A 14771-nucleotide genomic window follows, 5' to 3' on the forward strand; every position below is an offset into this window, starting at 1 on the left:
TTATTTAGTTACAAGTAGGTAGCTGTGTTGGGGACGCGGGTGGCGCTGTGGGTTAAACCACTGAGCCTAGGGCTTGCTGATCAGAAGGTCAGTGGTTCGAGGGGGTGAGCTCCCGTTGCTCGGTCCCAGCTCCTGCCAACCTAGCAGTTCGAAAGCACGTCAAAGTGCAAGTAGATAAATAGGTACCGCTCTGGCGGGAAGCTAAACAGCGTTTCCGTGTGCTGCTCTGGTTCGCCAGAAGCGGCTTTGTCATGCTGGCCACATCACCTGGAAGCTGTATGACGGCTCCCTCTGCCAATAACATGAGCTGCAACCCCAGAGTCGGTCACGACTGGACCGAATGGTCAGGGGTCCCTTTACCCTTTTTTAGGTAACTGTGTTGGTCTGACGTAGTCAAAACAAAATTTAAAAAATCCTTCCAGTAGCACCAACTAAGTCTCTAAGGTGCTACTTATTTATTTAGATTTTCTTTCTGCCTTTCCACACTGACCAAGGTAGCTAAGTACAAAACGAAAACACAAAACACATACATACAACACACACACACACACACACACACACACAAAATCATCAGCCTGTGAAAATGCAGATCATTAAACAACAACAGGCAAATGAGCCCATCAGGCTAAAGGTCTGTTCAAACCAGTAGCTCCCAAACTTTTTCATGCCTCTGACCCCATGGTTCCATAAATTCACCCACAGAACCCCCTGCCCAACCCTATAAAAAGCATTACAGTGGAACCTCGGTTTGTGAACACCTCGGTTTATGAATTTTCGGTTTATGAACGCCGCGGACCCATCTGGAACAGATTAATTCACTTTCCATTACTTTCAATGGGAAAGTTCGCTTCAGTTTATGAATGCTTCAGTTTATGAACAGATTTCCGGAACCAATTGTGTTCATAAACCGAGGTACCACTGTATTAAGAATAGCAGTTTGCATGAAGGTTGATGATAACACCATAAAATTCAAAACAGAAACAATTAAGTGCACATTGATTTGAAATCCAATCGAAACTAGTTAGTTTAATTAATCCAACAAAATGGATGAACTTGATTCAGGGATACCAGCTTCTCAAAGTCTGATACTCATTTACATCTCCAGGTAAATCTCACTGCCCCCCCAGGGGGGGGGGGGGTTGTACCGCTTACTCTGGGAACCAGAACTTTAAAAGTCCATGGGAGATCCTAGTTTGGCTAAAATAACAAAGTTATACGTATAACTGCTACATTTCAATTTTGCCTGATACAGATTTCTGAGGATCTAAAAAATGTGTATATTCCTACAAGCTAGACTGGTCCTTTATACATGGATAATTTCAATTTCTGTGTATCCCTGGGACTAAGAAGGTGACGTTGACCTACTGAAGCTCTTGGCATTGGCTCTTATCTCCCAGCATTGAGACCAGGAAACCCCTGCAGATATCATCTTTATCAGAAAGTCTGTTCCATACAATATAGGAATCAAGCCTTTAGTGTGGAACTCCCTCCCATATCTCTCTATTGTCTTTTTATTGTTTAGGGAGGCTTTTAATGTTTAATAGATTATTTTATTTCATTTTTCTGTTGGAAGCCACCCAGAGTGGCTGGAGAAACCCAGCCAGATGGGTGGGGTATAAATAAATAAATATATTATTATTATTATTATTATTATTATTATTATTATTATTATCATTATATGCTTTTTTCAAGAACCCCTTTGAAGTGGATATTTTATTTGTCCCAATCTATATTTGCATCAGACCCGACCTTGTTTTCACATATGAAATTGCTTTCAATATATGGAATTGTTTTACGTTGTTTTTACTGTTGACGCTCCTGCCGCAGGTATTCTATGCAATGCGATTCATGAACAGAATCACATTTTTAAAAATAAATAGTATTTTGTATCTTCAGGAGCTAAATTCTATGCAGAAAGTATTCATAGCTCACACTGCCTCCAAGCTCAAGACTGGAATCCAATTTCTGGTTCCTGCATATTTTGACCTTGGAATCTGGCCTTGTTACTGTCTTGAGGGGTCCAAGGTCACCCTTTGAGTGGAGAATTTAAAAGAAAACTGCCGGCATCATAATGTCATTAGACAAATCTATTGTGCAACTGGAGTTTTGGAATATTGTGTACAGTTCTGGCCGCCTCACCTGAAAAAGGATATTGTAGTTTTGGAATACGTTCATAGAATCATAGAATCATAGAATCGTAGAGTTGGAAGAGACTACAAGGGCCATCCAGTCCAAGCAGGAAACACCATCAAAGCATTCTTGACATACTGTATGCCTGTCAAGCCTCTGCTTAAAGACCTCCAAAGAAGGAGACTCCACCACACTCCTTGGTAGCAAATCCCACTGCAGAACAGCTCTTAATTAAATCAATTATGAGGACTAGGTGGGAAGAGGGACATTTCAAATGCTAATGAGTCAAATGACTTGTTAACAATTCCAACTGTATATGCATATGCTGATTTGACAGCATGTCAATCACCTCCAAGGAACAAGTCTATTTCTGACAGTACTGTACCTTTTAAAGACCGCCCTCTTTTAAAAACTTGCAAATTTTTGTGTAATATTTGTGAGGGTTACAGGAAATGCACCCCGTTCACCCAGAGTTTTTGGTGCTCCACCTTGCTTTCATTTAACCTGGAAGAACAGGTTGGTCATCCATAGAAATGTTTGCTTGGGTACATTTCTGGCTGGATCAGACCCAAAGCCCCATCTAGTGCATTATTCTCTTATCACAGTGGCCAACTTTTTCATGCATTAACTATTTCTACACATATGTATTTATTTTAACTGACTACAGCTGGCTTTTCCAACACGGAAAGTGGCATTAGATTAGGGAAGAGAACACCCCCTAATGTTCCTGGACTACACATCCCATAATCCCTGACCACTGACCCCACTTGCTGGGGCGGATGGGACCTGGAGTCCAACATCAAGCAGTTCCCCCCCCCCCAGCACCCCCCTCCAACAAGACAAAATCTTAAAAGAGCAAGCAATATATGTATATATTTTTAAAGTCCTCCACCTACCGGTATTAACGCAGCCTTTGTCCATACTGTATATTTCGGAGTACAGCTCCCATTGGCCCCAGAGACACACCCTGCATTGCAGGGGGTTGGCCTAGAGTCCTAGATGACCTCTGGGTTCCCTCCCAACTCTACAATTCTATGATTGCTTTTTTGAACAACAAAAAAGTATTTGCGATTGTAACCAACGGAACTACCCGCCACTGTACACTGACTCCCCTTCCCAGGTATCACGATGATGTATTTTTTTAAAAAAAAATCAATTCCAAAACAAGGTCACAATTGCTGGCCATGCAGCTGTCTCCTCCCTGCCGAAGAATGCTGTGTGAGCTGCAAGCTTGCAGCCTGGAAGCAGGGCCGGATTTTGGTTTGATGAGGCCCTAAGCTACTGAAGGTAATGGGGGCCCTATATATGTCCAGCTGTTCTTTGTCAACAACAAATTGTCACTGTTTTTTGTGTTGAATATATGGTATGCTATGGTAATTTATGGATCTAATAAGTATCTAAAGCCATAACAGAATATGCATTTTATCAAAGTATCTGTTGAACTGAAATACAATTGTTATAAGAATTTTGAGGTCACATATTAAGAAGAAGTATATTAATAGTGAAATACAATTAAGAAGAAGTATATTAAGAGTGAAATAATTATTAAGCATAGCTGCCAAGTTTTCCCTTTTCTCGCGAGGAAGCCTATTCAGCATAATGGAAAATCCCTTAAAAAAGGGGATAACTTGGCAGCTATGTTATTAAACTCTAACTTAAAATGATTCTTTATTCATAACAAACTTAATAATGCAAAGACAGGTTTTATTTTCTTTGGTTTTTTTGTCTTATATTTTGGAAATAAATGTACATCCAGGTTTGTTTCCTTTAATTTTTTTTGAAGGGGCCCTAAACTATACCTTGTTTACCTTCTACGTAAATCCGGCACTGCCTGGAAGCTCCTTCTCCGAGATGCGCGCGCTCGCTTGCTCTAGCAGCCGCCGGGCGGGTGGGCAGGCGCGCGCGCCCGAGGAGCCCTGCAGCGGCGGAAGGGTTAAGCACCTGCGGGCGAGAGGCGCGCTTCTTGGTGGCTCCACCTTTCGGCCGAGCGAGAGGAGGGTCCGGCGGCGAGGCGCTTCTCCTCCGGCCCCGGGCTCAGAAGCTGGTGCCGTGCCGTCCCATCCTCCGCCGCAGCCGCCTGCGCTCCGCGTGGGGACCAGAAGACGCCTCTCTTTGTGCTCCCTCCAACCCCGAGAAACTTCTCCCGGCTCAGCAGTATGTTCCAGTGGTGAGTGCGGCTCTTTTTCAAAAGAGACCTCTTTGATTTGCATCTTTTCCAGCTGTGCGTTGCTCCAACTCCCAGGGTCCCTTTTTTTTTTTTGCTCTCCAAGAAGCGCGTTTAAGAATCGCCTCCTTCCTTCCCATCTTTTGCTGGCTAAATTGAGCATTCCAATTCAAGACCTTCTTTTTTAGCATGAGTTTTTCTCATCCTCCCTCCTTCGTTTGCCTTTCCTGCTAAAACATCATCCTAGTGGTTGTGATTAAAAGCGTGGAGCGGAATGATTTCCTTCAACTCCAAATCTTGCTTCCAGAGTAACCGCCCCAGTGTTAATCTTTTCTGTGCTTAGCTTCACTCGCCCCACTCCATTTCTTTTTATTTTTAATGCCCAGGCTTCATTCAGTGTTCTTGTAAAAAACAAAAGGCGACAAGATAAGTGGGCCTGGCTGGAGATGGCTGGATGAAGATGTTGAATCTGTGTAGGGTGGAAAGTGCAAATTCCATACTAGGGAATTTGTTAAGAGGAGAGAGATCCGAAACAGAACTGGCGATATCTTAAGGCTGCCCTACAAATGAGTGGCGAGACCCCGCTAGGAATGCTGTGTGCAGTTCTGGTTCTTGGACCTCGAAAAGGCTATTGTGGAGTTGGGAAATGTTCAGAAAAGGGCAGCCAAAATGATCAAGGGAAGGGAGCGACCCCCCCTGGAAAGGTTGCAGCGTTTGGGAATTTTTAGTTCGGAGAAAAAGTGAATTAAAGGGGTGGGGAAAACAATAGTAGAGATGTCTGAGGAGGTGTGTAGAAAATAGACAGCGAGAAATCTCCACCTTTCAGAATCCTAGAGCATAGGGTCATCCAGGGAAGCTGAATGATAGGAGATTCAGGACAGAAACAAAGAAGTTTTCCAGTGGCTTGCTAGCCACAGTGGCCATGTTCTGCCTCCCCTGTCAGGATGAATGCCAGTTTTTGGAAGCCACAGGAGGGGAGAGATGTTCTTGCGCCCGGATCCCGCTTGCAGGTTCCCTGTGCTGTCTGCTTGGCCACTGGGAGAACAGGCTGCTGGACTCGATGGGCCGTTGCATTGCTCCGGCAAAGTTCTTCATATTTTCTCTTATTAGCTGACAGTATATCAAAGCATTTAGGAAGTTAGGAAATGCAGATCTGAGAGTCTGCAGCTTAGAGAGAGAGAGAGAGAGAGAGAGAGAGAGAGAGAGAGAGAGAGAAGTTGGTGGCCAAAGATGCTTGCAAACCGTAGTTTCCTGTAACGGATCCTTCTCAAAACCAACCCTATCTTTCCGTTCCAGTCTTGCATTTCCTCGGTTTGAGGTTTTCATCCTGGAATAAAAAGATTACTGAGACCTACTAGAGAAAGACTTATGGTGTGATCCTGTGTCTGATGATTATGCAGAAGTCTTCCTATATTTAGTGGGGGTTACTCCCAAGTAATTGGATCACAGGTGTAGCATAGCTGCCAAGTTTTCCCTTTTCTCGCAAGGAAGCCTATTCAGCATAAGGGAAAATCCCTTAAAATAAGGGATAACTTGGCAGCTATGAGGTGTAGACGGGGGGGGGGGCGCTTGCGTTCAAGCCTCTTTTCACCCATAGGGCTCCGTGGATGACTTGGTGATGGGCGTCACACACTTTCAACCCAACCTACCTCGCAGAGTCATTGTAAAAATAGCCCATCCCTTGAGCAACTTGCGAATCAAAATATGATGCTGATTGTTGCAGGGGTGGTTGGAGTGGAGGACAAGTGGCCAAACTCTTATTTCTTCCTTCATTATCATTTTTTTAAAGAGACTAGAATACTAGTGCACTGGCGTGTAGCACATCTAGAGAGCCAGGAGTGTGGATCTAGTGTGGAACTAAGCTGCCACTGATTTTCTGCTCGGAGATCCAGAGTATGAAACTCTTGCTTTGAAACATGAGCAATTGCTTGCAGGATCAAATCAAGGTCCATTTATGGGGTCTGCTAGAACACTGGCCAGTGGTCTATTCATGAACTACAATAGACCTTCTGTTCATCCTGGCTAAGGATAGGAAGAGGCCACTGGCACCAACCTTTTTGCAAGCTCCCTTGCACAGAATAAGTTTGGTCCATCAAGCTCAGTATTGTACGTTAACTGCTAACTCCCCAGGGTTTATAGACAGCGGGCATCCGAAGTCCTGCCAGGAGATGCCAAGGGACTCACCATCTTGTGTTCCCTGTTAGGGAAAGATGGAAGCTGCGCTAGATGTCAGGCTGCTGGTGTATCTTAGCTCCTAGGGGTTTTTAGCTCTAGGTGAATTTGCAGCAAAATTTGCATCTTCCTCCTGTAAAAAAAGGGGTGAGTTGGTTTGGGACAAGTTTACACAGCCTCCAGGATTGAGAGCGGAGCGGAGAAGGATCTCCTTTTCTGCACCATCTCTCTATGGCGCTCCGGAGAAGTTGGTGGCTATTTCTGTGAGGGTTTTGGTCACCTGCCGCACAGTCAGGTTGCATCATTATACAGCTGGTTGGGAGGGTCTTGCGCAAGAAACTTGTTTCCCCGGAAGATCAGACTTTTTGCAATAAGGAAAGTGAAGATAGGGAAAGGGGCAGTGTAGAGGGAGCGCTTGCTTTTGATACACCATCCCTCTAACCTCCCCGCAAACATATAAGAATTGTTGTTGTTTAGTCGTTTAGTCGTGTCCGACTCTTCGTGACCCCGTGGACCAGAGCACGCCAGGCACTCCTGTCTTCCACTGCCTCCCGCAGTTTGGTCAGACTCATGTTGGTGTCTTCGAGAACACTGTCCAACCATCTCGTCCTTTGTCGTCAGGGCTGTCCTAAGTGCCCCTTGCGCCGTGGTGCGACGGATCCCTCCGGCGCCCCCCCCCCGTCCTGTTTCACAGGTTGCCATGGGCGCAGCTGCGCGGCGGACCGGCGGCCCCCCTGGCAGGCCGGCGCCGTGGTGCCCTGCGCCACCCAGCCTGGCCGTAGGGCCGGCCCTGTTTGTCGTCCCCTTCTCCTTGTGCCCTCCATCTTTCCCAACATCAGGGGCTTTTCCAGGGAGTCTTCTCTTCTCATGAGGTGGCCAAAGTATTGGAGCCTCACTTTCACGATCTGTCCTTCCAGTGAGCACTCAGGGCTGATTTCCGCCAGAATGGATAGGTTATAAGAATTAAAAAGGTAAAGGTAAAGGGACCCCTGACCATTAGGTCCAGTCGTGACCGACTCTGGGGTTGCGCGCTCATCTCGCATTATTGGCCGAGGGAGCCGGCGTACAGCTTCCAGGTCATGTGGCCAGCATGACAAAGCCGCTTCTGGCAAACCAGAGCAGCACATGGAAACGCTGTTTACCTTCCCGCTGTAGCGGTTCCTATTTATCTACTTGCATTTTGACGTGCTTTCAAACTGCTAGGTTGGCAGGAATTAATGCTCATCAAATAGAACACACAGTCCAATCTCCCTGCAAACAAATGAAGATGGGTGCTCAATAACTAGGTTGTCTGGATGTGTCTTTTGACACCTCCTATTTAATTAATTTACTGCATTTCCCCCCCACCTTTTCCTCCAAGGGGTTCAGGGTGGTATAGATGGTTCCCTCTTCATTTGATCCCCACAATAACCCTGTGAGGAAGGTTAGGCTGAATGGCAGTGACTGGCCCAAGGCGAGATCTTGCCAAGTGGGGATTTGAACCTTCATGTCCCAGGTCTTAGTCCGATGCTCTAACCACTACACCACACTGTCCCTCCTAAATATCTCCTCTAAGGATCTGGTGTCACTTAATTTGAACCGCTGCTGTTTCAATGGATGAGAATCCACAGCCTGTTTTAAAGCTGAAAGCTTCTGAGCGGGTGACTTGCGTTTTTCTGTTTTCTTTTGTTCTTTTTGCATAGAGCAACAGGAAATGGCAAATCTGCCACAGGGGAGATTTTGTGCATTGGGATCTAAATTGCTGGCTGAAAGCAGGGGTTGGATGGCCATCCGCCATGGATGCTTTAGCCGAGATTCCTGCATTGCAGGGGGTTGGACTAGATGACCCCTGGGGTGCCTTCCCAACTCTACAGTTCTATGGTTCTAGGAAGCCCTTACGTTACGGCAGGGCTTCTCCTTATCTTCCCCTTGCACTAGCTTTAGCCTTTTTAGGTTTCATTTCATCGTTCCAGGCTGAAGTTTCGTTTATTTCATACCAAGCAGCAGCCTTAATGCCTTAGGCCCGAGGGCCTTAATTTCACTTTTGATGGAAAGAAAGTGTTAATTTTAGGACTGGGGAGAAAGTCTAACAGCTGCGGCTGGGTCAGGGCAGCAGCTAGGAACATTATGAGTAAGCGCTAGCTATTTAGCTGCCTGTTCCTCTTGTGTACTGTAATTTCCAGGATTGGCAGCAGTCAGAAGAGTAATCTAGTAATGTGCTGGAAAGGTGGATTTTCCCACCGAAATAAAAATAAATATAATTTACCTTTTGTGTCGTCAGAGCCAGTGTGGTGTTGTGGTTGGAGTGTTGGACTAGGATCTGGGAGACCAGGGTTCAAATGCCCACTCAGCCTGTGGGATTAGCTCAGTCGGCAGAGCATGAGACTCTTAGTCTCAGGGTCGTGGGTTCGAGTCCCACATTGGGATTGCAGGGGGTTGGACTAGATGACCCTTGTGGCCCCTTCTAACTCTGTGATTCTATGAAGCTCATGGGGTGCACTTGGGCTGCCTCTCTCAGCCTAATCTACCTCGCAGGATTGTTGTGGTTGATTAAATGAGGAGGGGGAGAACCTGGGAAATGAAGGAGATATATAGACACAGTAAATAAAAATAGATAAATATACATAACTGACCTCCATTCAAAATTCTTCAGCTGTAGCAATAAGTGCAAATAATGGCAGGTTGGATTTCATAGGGTTACTTAAATGACGCGTTGAAAACAAGACTAACTTGTCTTTGAAAAAAAGTTGGTTAGCTTAGCATATCAGTGGGAAATGACCGCAAACGGGGTTTGCATTACGACTGGACAAGGAGTCACATGCCACAGATTTAATTGATAACCAAAGCAGAGTCCAGTTTTTAGAACTATCAAGAGCAGGGGGTGGGTGGGGGCTACTCCTGCGCTGGTTTAAAATAAATTGGCATTGTTACCTTGTTTCCAAATGCCAGGCTTTAGATTGTGTGATGTGGAGGGTGCCTCTGACCATGCACAAAATGTGTTTTCATCTCTGCAGATTAATGCTCAAATGCCGGCAGCCACTCCCCCCTTTTTTTATTAAAAACCCGTTGCTGCAGGCCATTAGTCACAGTTGGCAAAAGAGCTAATAGGTGCTGCTGGAGAGAGTGGCGGGGGGGGGGCACAAAGAGTGTGAACTATGCCAAACCCCCCCCCCAGTTCAGTTGTCTCTTCTGCCGCAAACTGACTGGGTGTTCTTGCCCTCAGCTTTTCTTCCGAAACACGGGGATTCCAGCGCATTGGCCTACCTTACAAGGATGTTGGTCTGACGTAGTCGAAACAAAATAAAAAAATTCCTTCCATGAAATAAATAAATGCTCTTTACGAGTATTTATTTATTTCATGGAAGGAATTTTTAAATTTTGTTTCGACTACGTCAGACCAACACGGCTACCTACCTGTAACTATTTATTTCATGCAACTTAAATACTGCTCAATCGTAAGAAGAAGAAAAAACCTCAAAGCTCTTTATTGGGATAATGGAACGCGCCGCGCTTTTAAATCCCTGGAAATGTACTACGCAAAGGTTCTCTGGAATAAGTTGCCAACTTAAATTAGTCAAGAGCTGAGCACCTTGGTATTTGGACAGTCACTTTTGTTTAAGAAAGCGATCCCCGAAGGATGGCCCAGCGCGCTTCCAGACTGTCGCTTATCCCCAAGTCGGCAAATTCAGGCTGCACAATTGTGGGTGACAGAAAGGTCTTGCACAAGGAACCCGCTTCCCCGAAAAGATAATACGTTTTGTGATAAGGAAAGTGGTCCGGGAAATTGCCAGTGTGGGAAGAATCAGAGTGACACTTGGCCCGACTCGACATCCATCTAATCTCCCCAGAAGCAACTACCAGAAAAACTCACTGGAAAGTGTAGCAAACATTTTCTTAAGGCAACACTATCTTATCTTCCCTTGAAGCAGACCAGGATGAATGCTAGGCAAACAGGTCACCTGGTTACAGCCACAGACATTTTAAGTAATATTGTACAACTGTAGATATGGCTTTATCGCTTTTCATTCCTGAGTGCATCACCTTTTGCAGTTTATCTTATTTTTATTGTTTTGCACATCTTATTGCTTGCACATTATTATTATTTTTGCACATTATAAATCTTGAAGTTGGAGGTAGGGGAGAAACATTGGATAGTACCTCCCTTATGTGTTAGGGCAGATTTTCCTCGGCTTGTAGTTTTCCTTTCCCATTCCTTCTCATTTTGCCAGGCTGCAGCCTAACGTAACGCAGGGCGATGGCCTGATCCAGCCACAGTGAAGCCACAAGTCTTGTTGAAAACCAGCGGTGCTTGACTTTGGCTGCATCACAGACCCTGTGTCTGCAACCTCTGTAATTTTCTCCAGTGGATAAAACATAGTGGTATGTTGTTGTTTTTTCAAAAAAAAATTGTATAAAGAAATGTTGGCACAAAGCTTGCTAGTCTAAAGTTGTGCCTTCTATATTCATCTTGTATTTGACATGGTGCAGCGCACAAGAGTCCCTCTGTTTTAAACTCTTGCATGTAGCTCACACAGTCTTCTTCTCCCAAGCAGGGATTGATCACTCAGTGAGAAAAAGTTCAGATTGTGTGAATAGCCCTCCTGCTGAATCAAGGGCCCCCTCAGACCAGCAGGGCGGGCTTTCTTTTTTTTTTTACAGACGCATTCTGCATTGCGTCACTGATGCAATGGTAGTTTATTAGCGGTGGATTTATGCTGGACCGTCCACAAGTCAATCCACTTTATCAGTTGTTCTGTGATGCTGTTGTTGTTTAGTCGTCTAGTCCTGTCCGACTCTTCGTGACCCCATGTACCAGAGCACACCAGGCACTCCTGTCTTCCACTGCCTCCCACAGTTTGGTCAAACTCATGTTGGTGGCTTCAAGAACACTGTCCAACCATCTCGTCCTCTGTCGTCCCCTTCTCCTAGTGCCCTCCATCTTTCCCAACATCAGGGTCTTTTTCAGGGAGTCTTCTCTTCTCATGAGGTGGCCAAAGTATTGGAGCCTCAGCTTCAGGATCTGTCCTTCCAGTGAGCACTCAGGGCTGATTTCCTTCAGAATGGAGAGGTTTGATCTTCTTGCAGTCCATGGGACTCTCAAGAGGAGACTCTGTGATGCTGCTGCAGTGCTATTGCACGATTGCATTGCCGTCTGGAGGGGAGCTCCTGCATGATAGTGCAACAGAAGCAGCGCAAAATTTAAGAATAACCCCAGAACATTTGCTGTAAGAAAAGTTACAGGATTTCAGCAGGAAGTTGTGGATGGGAAATCGAGCGGTATGTCTGCCCTGAAACTTCTGCAAGTGCAAAAAACGTTGAAAACAAGATCATGTGTGCCATAAATGCACGTCCCAAAATGCCACAAGCACAACCTAGAATCAAACTCACTCCATCTTCCATTTTTAAAAAGTATTTTATTTATTAAATTTGTACACTGCCATTCATCAAAAGATCTCAGGGTGGTTAACAGAATAAAATACTATGTGACAACCCTTCAGATACTTGATGATGGCTCTCATATCTCCTCTTAGTCTCCTCTTCTCCAGGCTAAACCTATCCAGCTCCTTCAACCATTCCTCATATGGCTTGGTTTCCAGACTCTTTTGCACAAGTTCCTGGTTGTCAATACTCTAACTAAATTGTGGTGCCCAGAACTGGGCAGGGTATTCCAGGTGTGGTCTGACCAAGGCAGAATAGAATTAGACTATGACTTCCCTTGATCTGGACACTCGACTTCTGTTGAAGCAGCCTAGAATAGTATTAGGTTTTTTTGCTGCTGCATCACACTGCGGACTCAGGTTTGTGGTCTCCTAAGACCCCCTAGATAAATGACTTATGCTCAGATGACTGTTGCTGCTATCCCTGACCTCTTCCTGTTTCTTCCCAAGTAATGTTTAGTGAGAAGAGTAGCTAGCCATGACAGCTAAATGGAACCTCCATGTTCAGACATGGTGTATCTCCAAATACCGATTCCTGCAGGACAAATCAACGGGGAGGGTCATTGCTTTCCTGCTTGGCTTGTGGGCCTTTTGGGAGCACCTAGTTGGCCACTGTTGAAAACAGGATGCTAGAGTAGGTGCTCTCAGGCAGGAGCATAGGAAGGGGGCGGAGGGGAGGGCCACCCTGGGTGCCACTCGTGTGTGTGTGTGTGTGTGTGTGTGTGTGTGTGTGAGAGAGAGAGAGAGAGAGAGAGAGAGAGAGAGAGAGAGAGAGAGAGAGAGAGAGAGAAGTTAGCCCCTGCCTCCCCCCAGCTGTAGAGCAGCCGAAGGCGTGCGCCATCCGTTCGGGCGTCCGTACGGGCTGCCTATCACATGGCGTCCGTACGGGCTGCCCTGTGTGCGCACTCCATATGGGATGGCGCACATGCGCAGTCCGTACGGGATGCTGCACATGGGCACTCTATACGGGTTGCCCTGCCCTGGGTGCCGGACAGGGTTCCTCCAGCACTGCTCTCAGGCTTACATTCTAAAAAGTACAGCACAAGACGAAAATAAGTTGGGAGGGAGGAGGAAAAAAGCAAACTCAGACATTAGTTCTTGGCTCCAAAGTTCTTAGAAATGACCAGCTGGAATTGAAACAGACCAACAAGGAGAGGAGAAATTGGAAGCTGCTGATTTCTCAGCCGAGCTGGAGTGACTGCTTCTCTTCTTTCCCTCTGCTGTTTTATCGTTCTCTTATCCTTCTCTTTCTAGCCTCTTCTTTTCTGATTGTTGAATTCTCAATTTGCAGAGGCTCTTGAAAAGGGGAGCCTTGCTGGTTCAGAACAAGGGTCCAGCTAGGCCCAAGGGTCTGCTACCTGCAGTAGCCCAGTGCAGACCAGCAGAAGACCCGCCACATAGCAATGGAGAGCTCACACGCAGGCTGAAAACGATCCACTTTGAGTTTGCAAATGTTACCTTTAGGGGCGCGGGGGGAGTTGCGAGATAAAATGTCAAGCATGCCCCAAAATAAAGGGGTTGTGATGGCCCAGCATAATTTTGATCCCCCAATCCCTTTTGCTGTGATTTAAATTATTGATACGGAAAAGGACAGCAGTCGGGGAGCCACTACAGAAAAGGCCACCCTCCAAACTTCTCTGGGATGGGGGACACAAGAGAAGGGTCTCAGATGGCAAGGTCGGTTTGTATGGGGAGAGGCCTTCCTTAAGATATTGAGGTCCTGAGCCATTTTTTCCACATGTTTAGAGATATCTCTTCAACACTGAAAAAACCTAGCTGCGGTCCTACCTCTGGATTTTGGAATTTCAAAGGTGGAATTGATTGGGTGGGGGGGTTTCCTGAAAGGTGGGGCTTTGTCCTGGATCTTAGAGAAGTCAACTGAATAATCACTTTTCTTCGGTGTTTTTGTAAAAAGTAAAAAAAAAGCTCAACAAAATTAAACCTGGTCTATATTGCTCCGAGTTTGAGTAAGAGCCAAACTTGACATGAAATGGATCTTTGCATTTTAGGTATTTGCAGTGCTTTCGTTCTAAAAAAAAATAAAATGTTATGGGGAACTCTAATTTTCCTGCTCCTATTGAAATACTGCCCCTCAATGAGGCCAAACTTGGATTCACAAAATGTTTAGGGGTATTGCGTGCCCCCCAGAAGAAAGGACTGGGTATTTGAAACCTGCAGGTATTTGAGCAGGCACCCCCAAACATTGGCCCTCCAGATGTTTTGGACTACAATTCCCATCATCCCTGACCACTGGTCCTGTTAGCTAGGGATCATGGGAGTTGTAGGCCAAAACATCTGGAGGGCTGCAGATTGGGGGTGCCTGTACAGTATTTGAGAAATGCAAATTGCATCAGCTGTGTGGGGAATCCTTGGATCAGAGCAGGTGAGAAATTTAACCCTTTTCTCTCCTGCTGAAGTCCTGGGGAATTATCTCTTCCCTGAAGCTGCCAGTGGAGGAATTCCATGCACCCCTAGCAAATACTCTACTTCAGGAGAGCACCTAGTAGAGGAGAAAAGGGTTATATGTCCCTTGACCCTCAGCCTACAGATCTGCGAGGCGGCTGGCCTTGTGAAGGGTTACAAAGTCTGAGTTGGCCAACAGCTGTTGAGAGTCAGAGTCTAGCAACACCCAGAGGGTCATAGATTCCCCATCCTTTAAGTGTCTTGCATTATCTGAATTGATTTAGTGAACCTCTTAAAAGGCGACTCTTGGAATTCGCAGAGATGGCAAAATTGATGGCACTGATAAAAGATAGATAGAATCTGGAAACTGAGCTGTCAGAAAATAGCAGAGCATATTAAGAAACATGTTAGAGAGGATGTAATTAGATAAGATGGAACCTTAAAACGCAACTGTATGTAATTTGGGTTATAAACATCAATGTTGG

The 14771-nt window shown here is 45.7% G+C and overlaps 1 protein-coding gene across 1 annotated transcript in view; it reads left to right on the forward strand.

Annotated features, from left to right (window-relative positions):
• The first annotated feature begins 4169 nt into the window (after positions 1-4169).
• B3GNT7 (UDP-GlcNAc:betaGal beta-1,3-N-acetylglucosaminyltransferase 7) overlaps positions 4170-14771 on the forward strand; it is a 28378-nt gene continuing 17776 nt past the window's right edge. The window contains exon 1 of the mRNA XM_035133545.2: positions 4170-4297. Coding sequence (XP_034989436.1) covers positions 4287-4297 — 11 coding nt within the window. The 5' untranslated portion in view covers positions 4170-4286. The remainder of the gene's footprint in view (positions 4298-14771) is intronic.

The sequence above is a fragment of the Zootoca vivipara genome, chromosome 5 (genome assembly GCF_963506605.1).
Source record: "Zootoca vivipara chromosome 5, rZooViv1.1, whole genome shotgun sequence".
Lineage (NCBI taxonomy): Eukaryota > Metazoa > Chordata > Lepidosauria > Squamata > Lacertidae > Zootoca > Zootoca vivipara.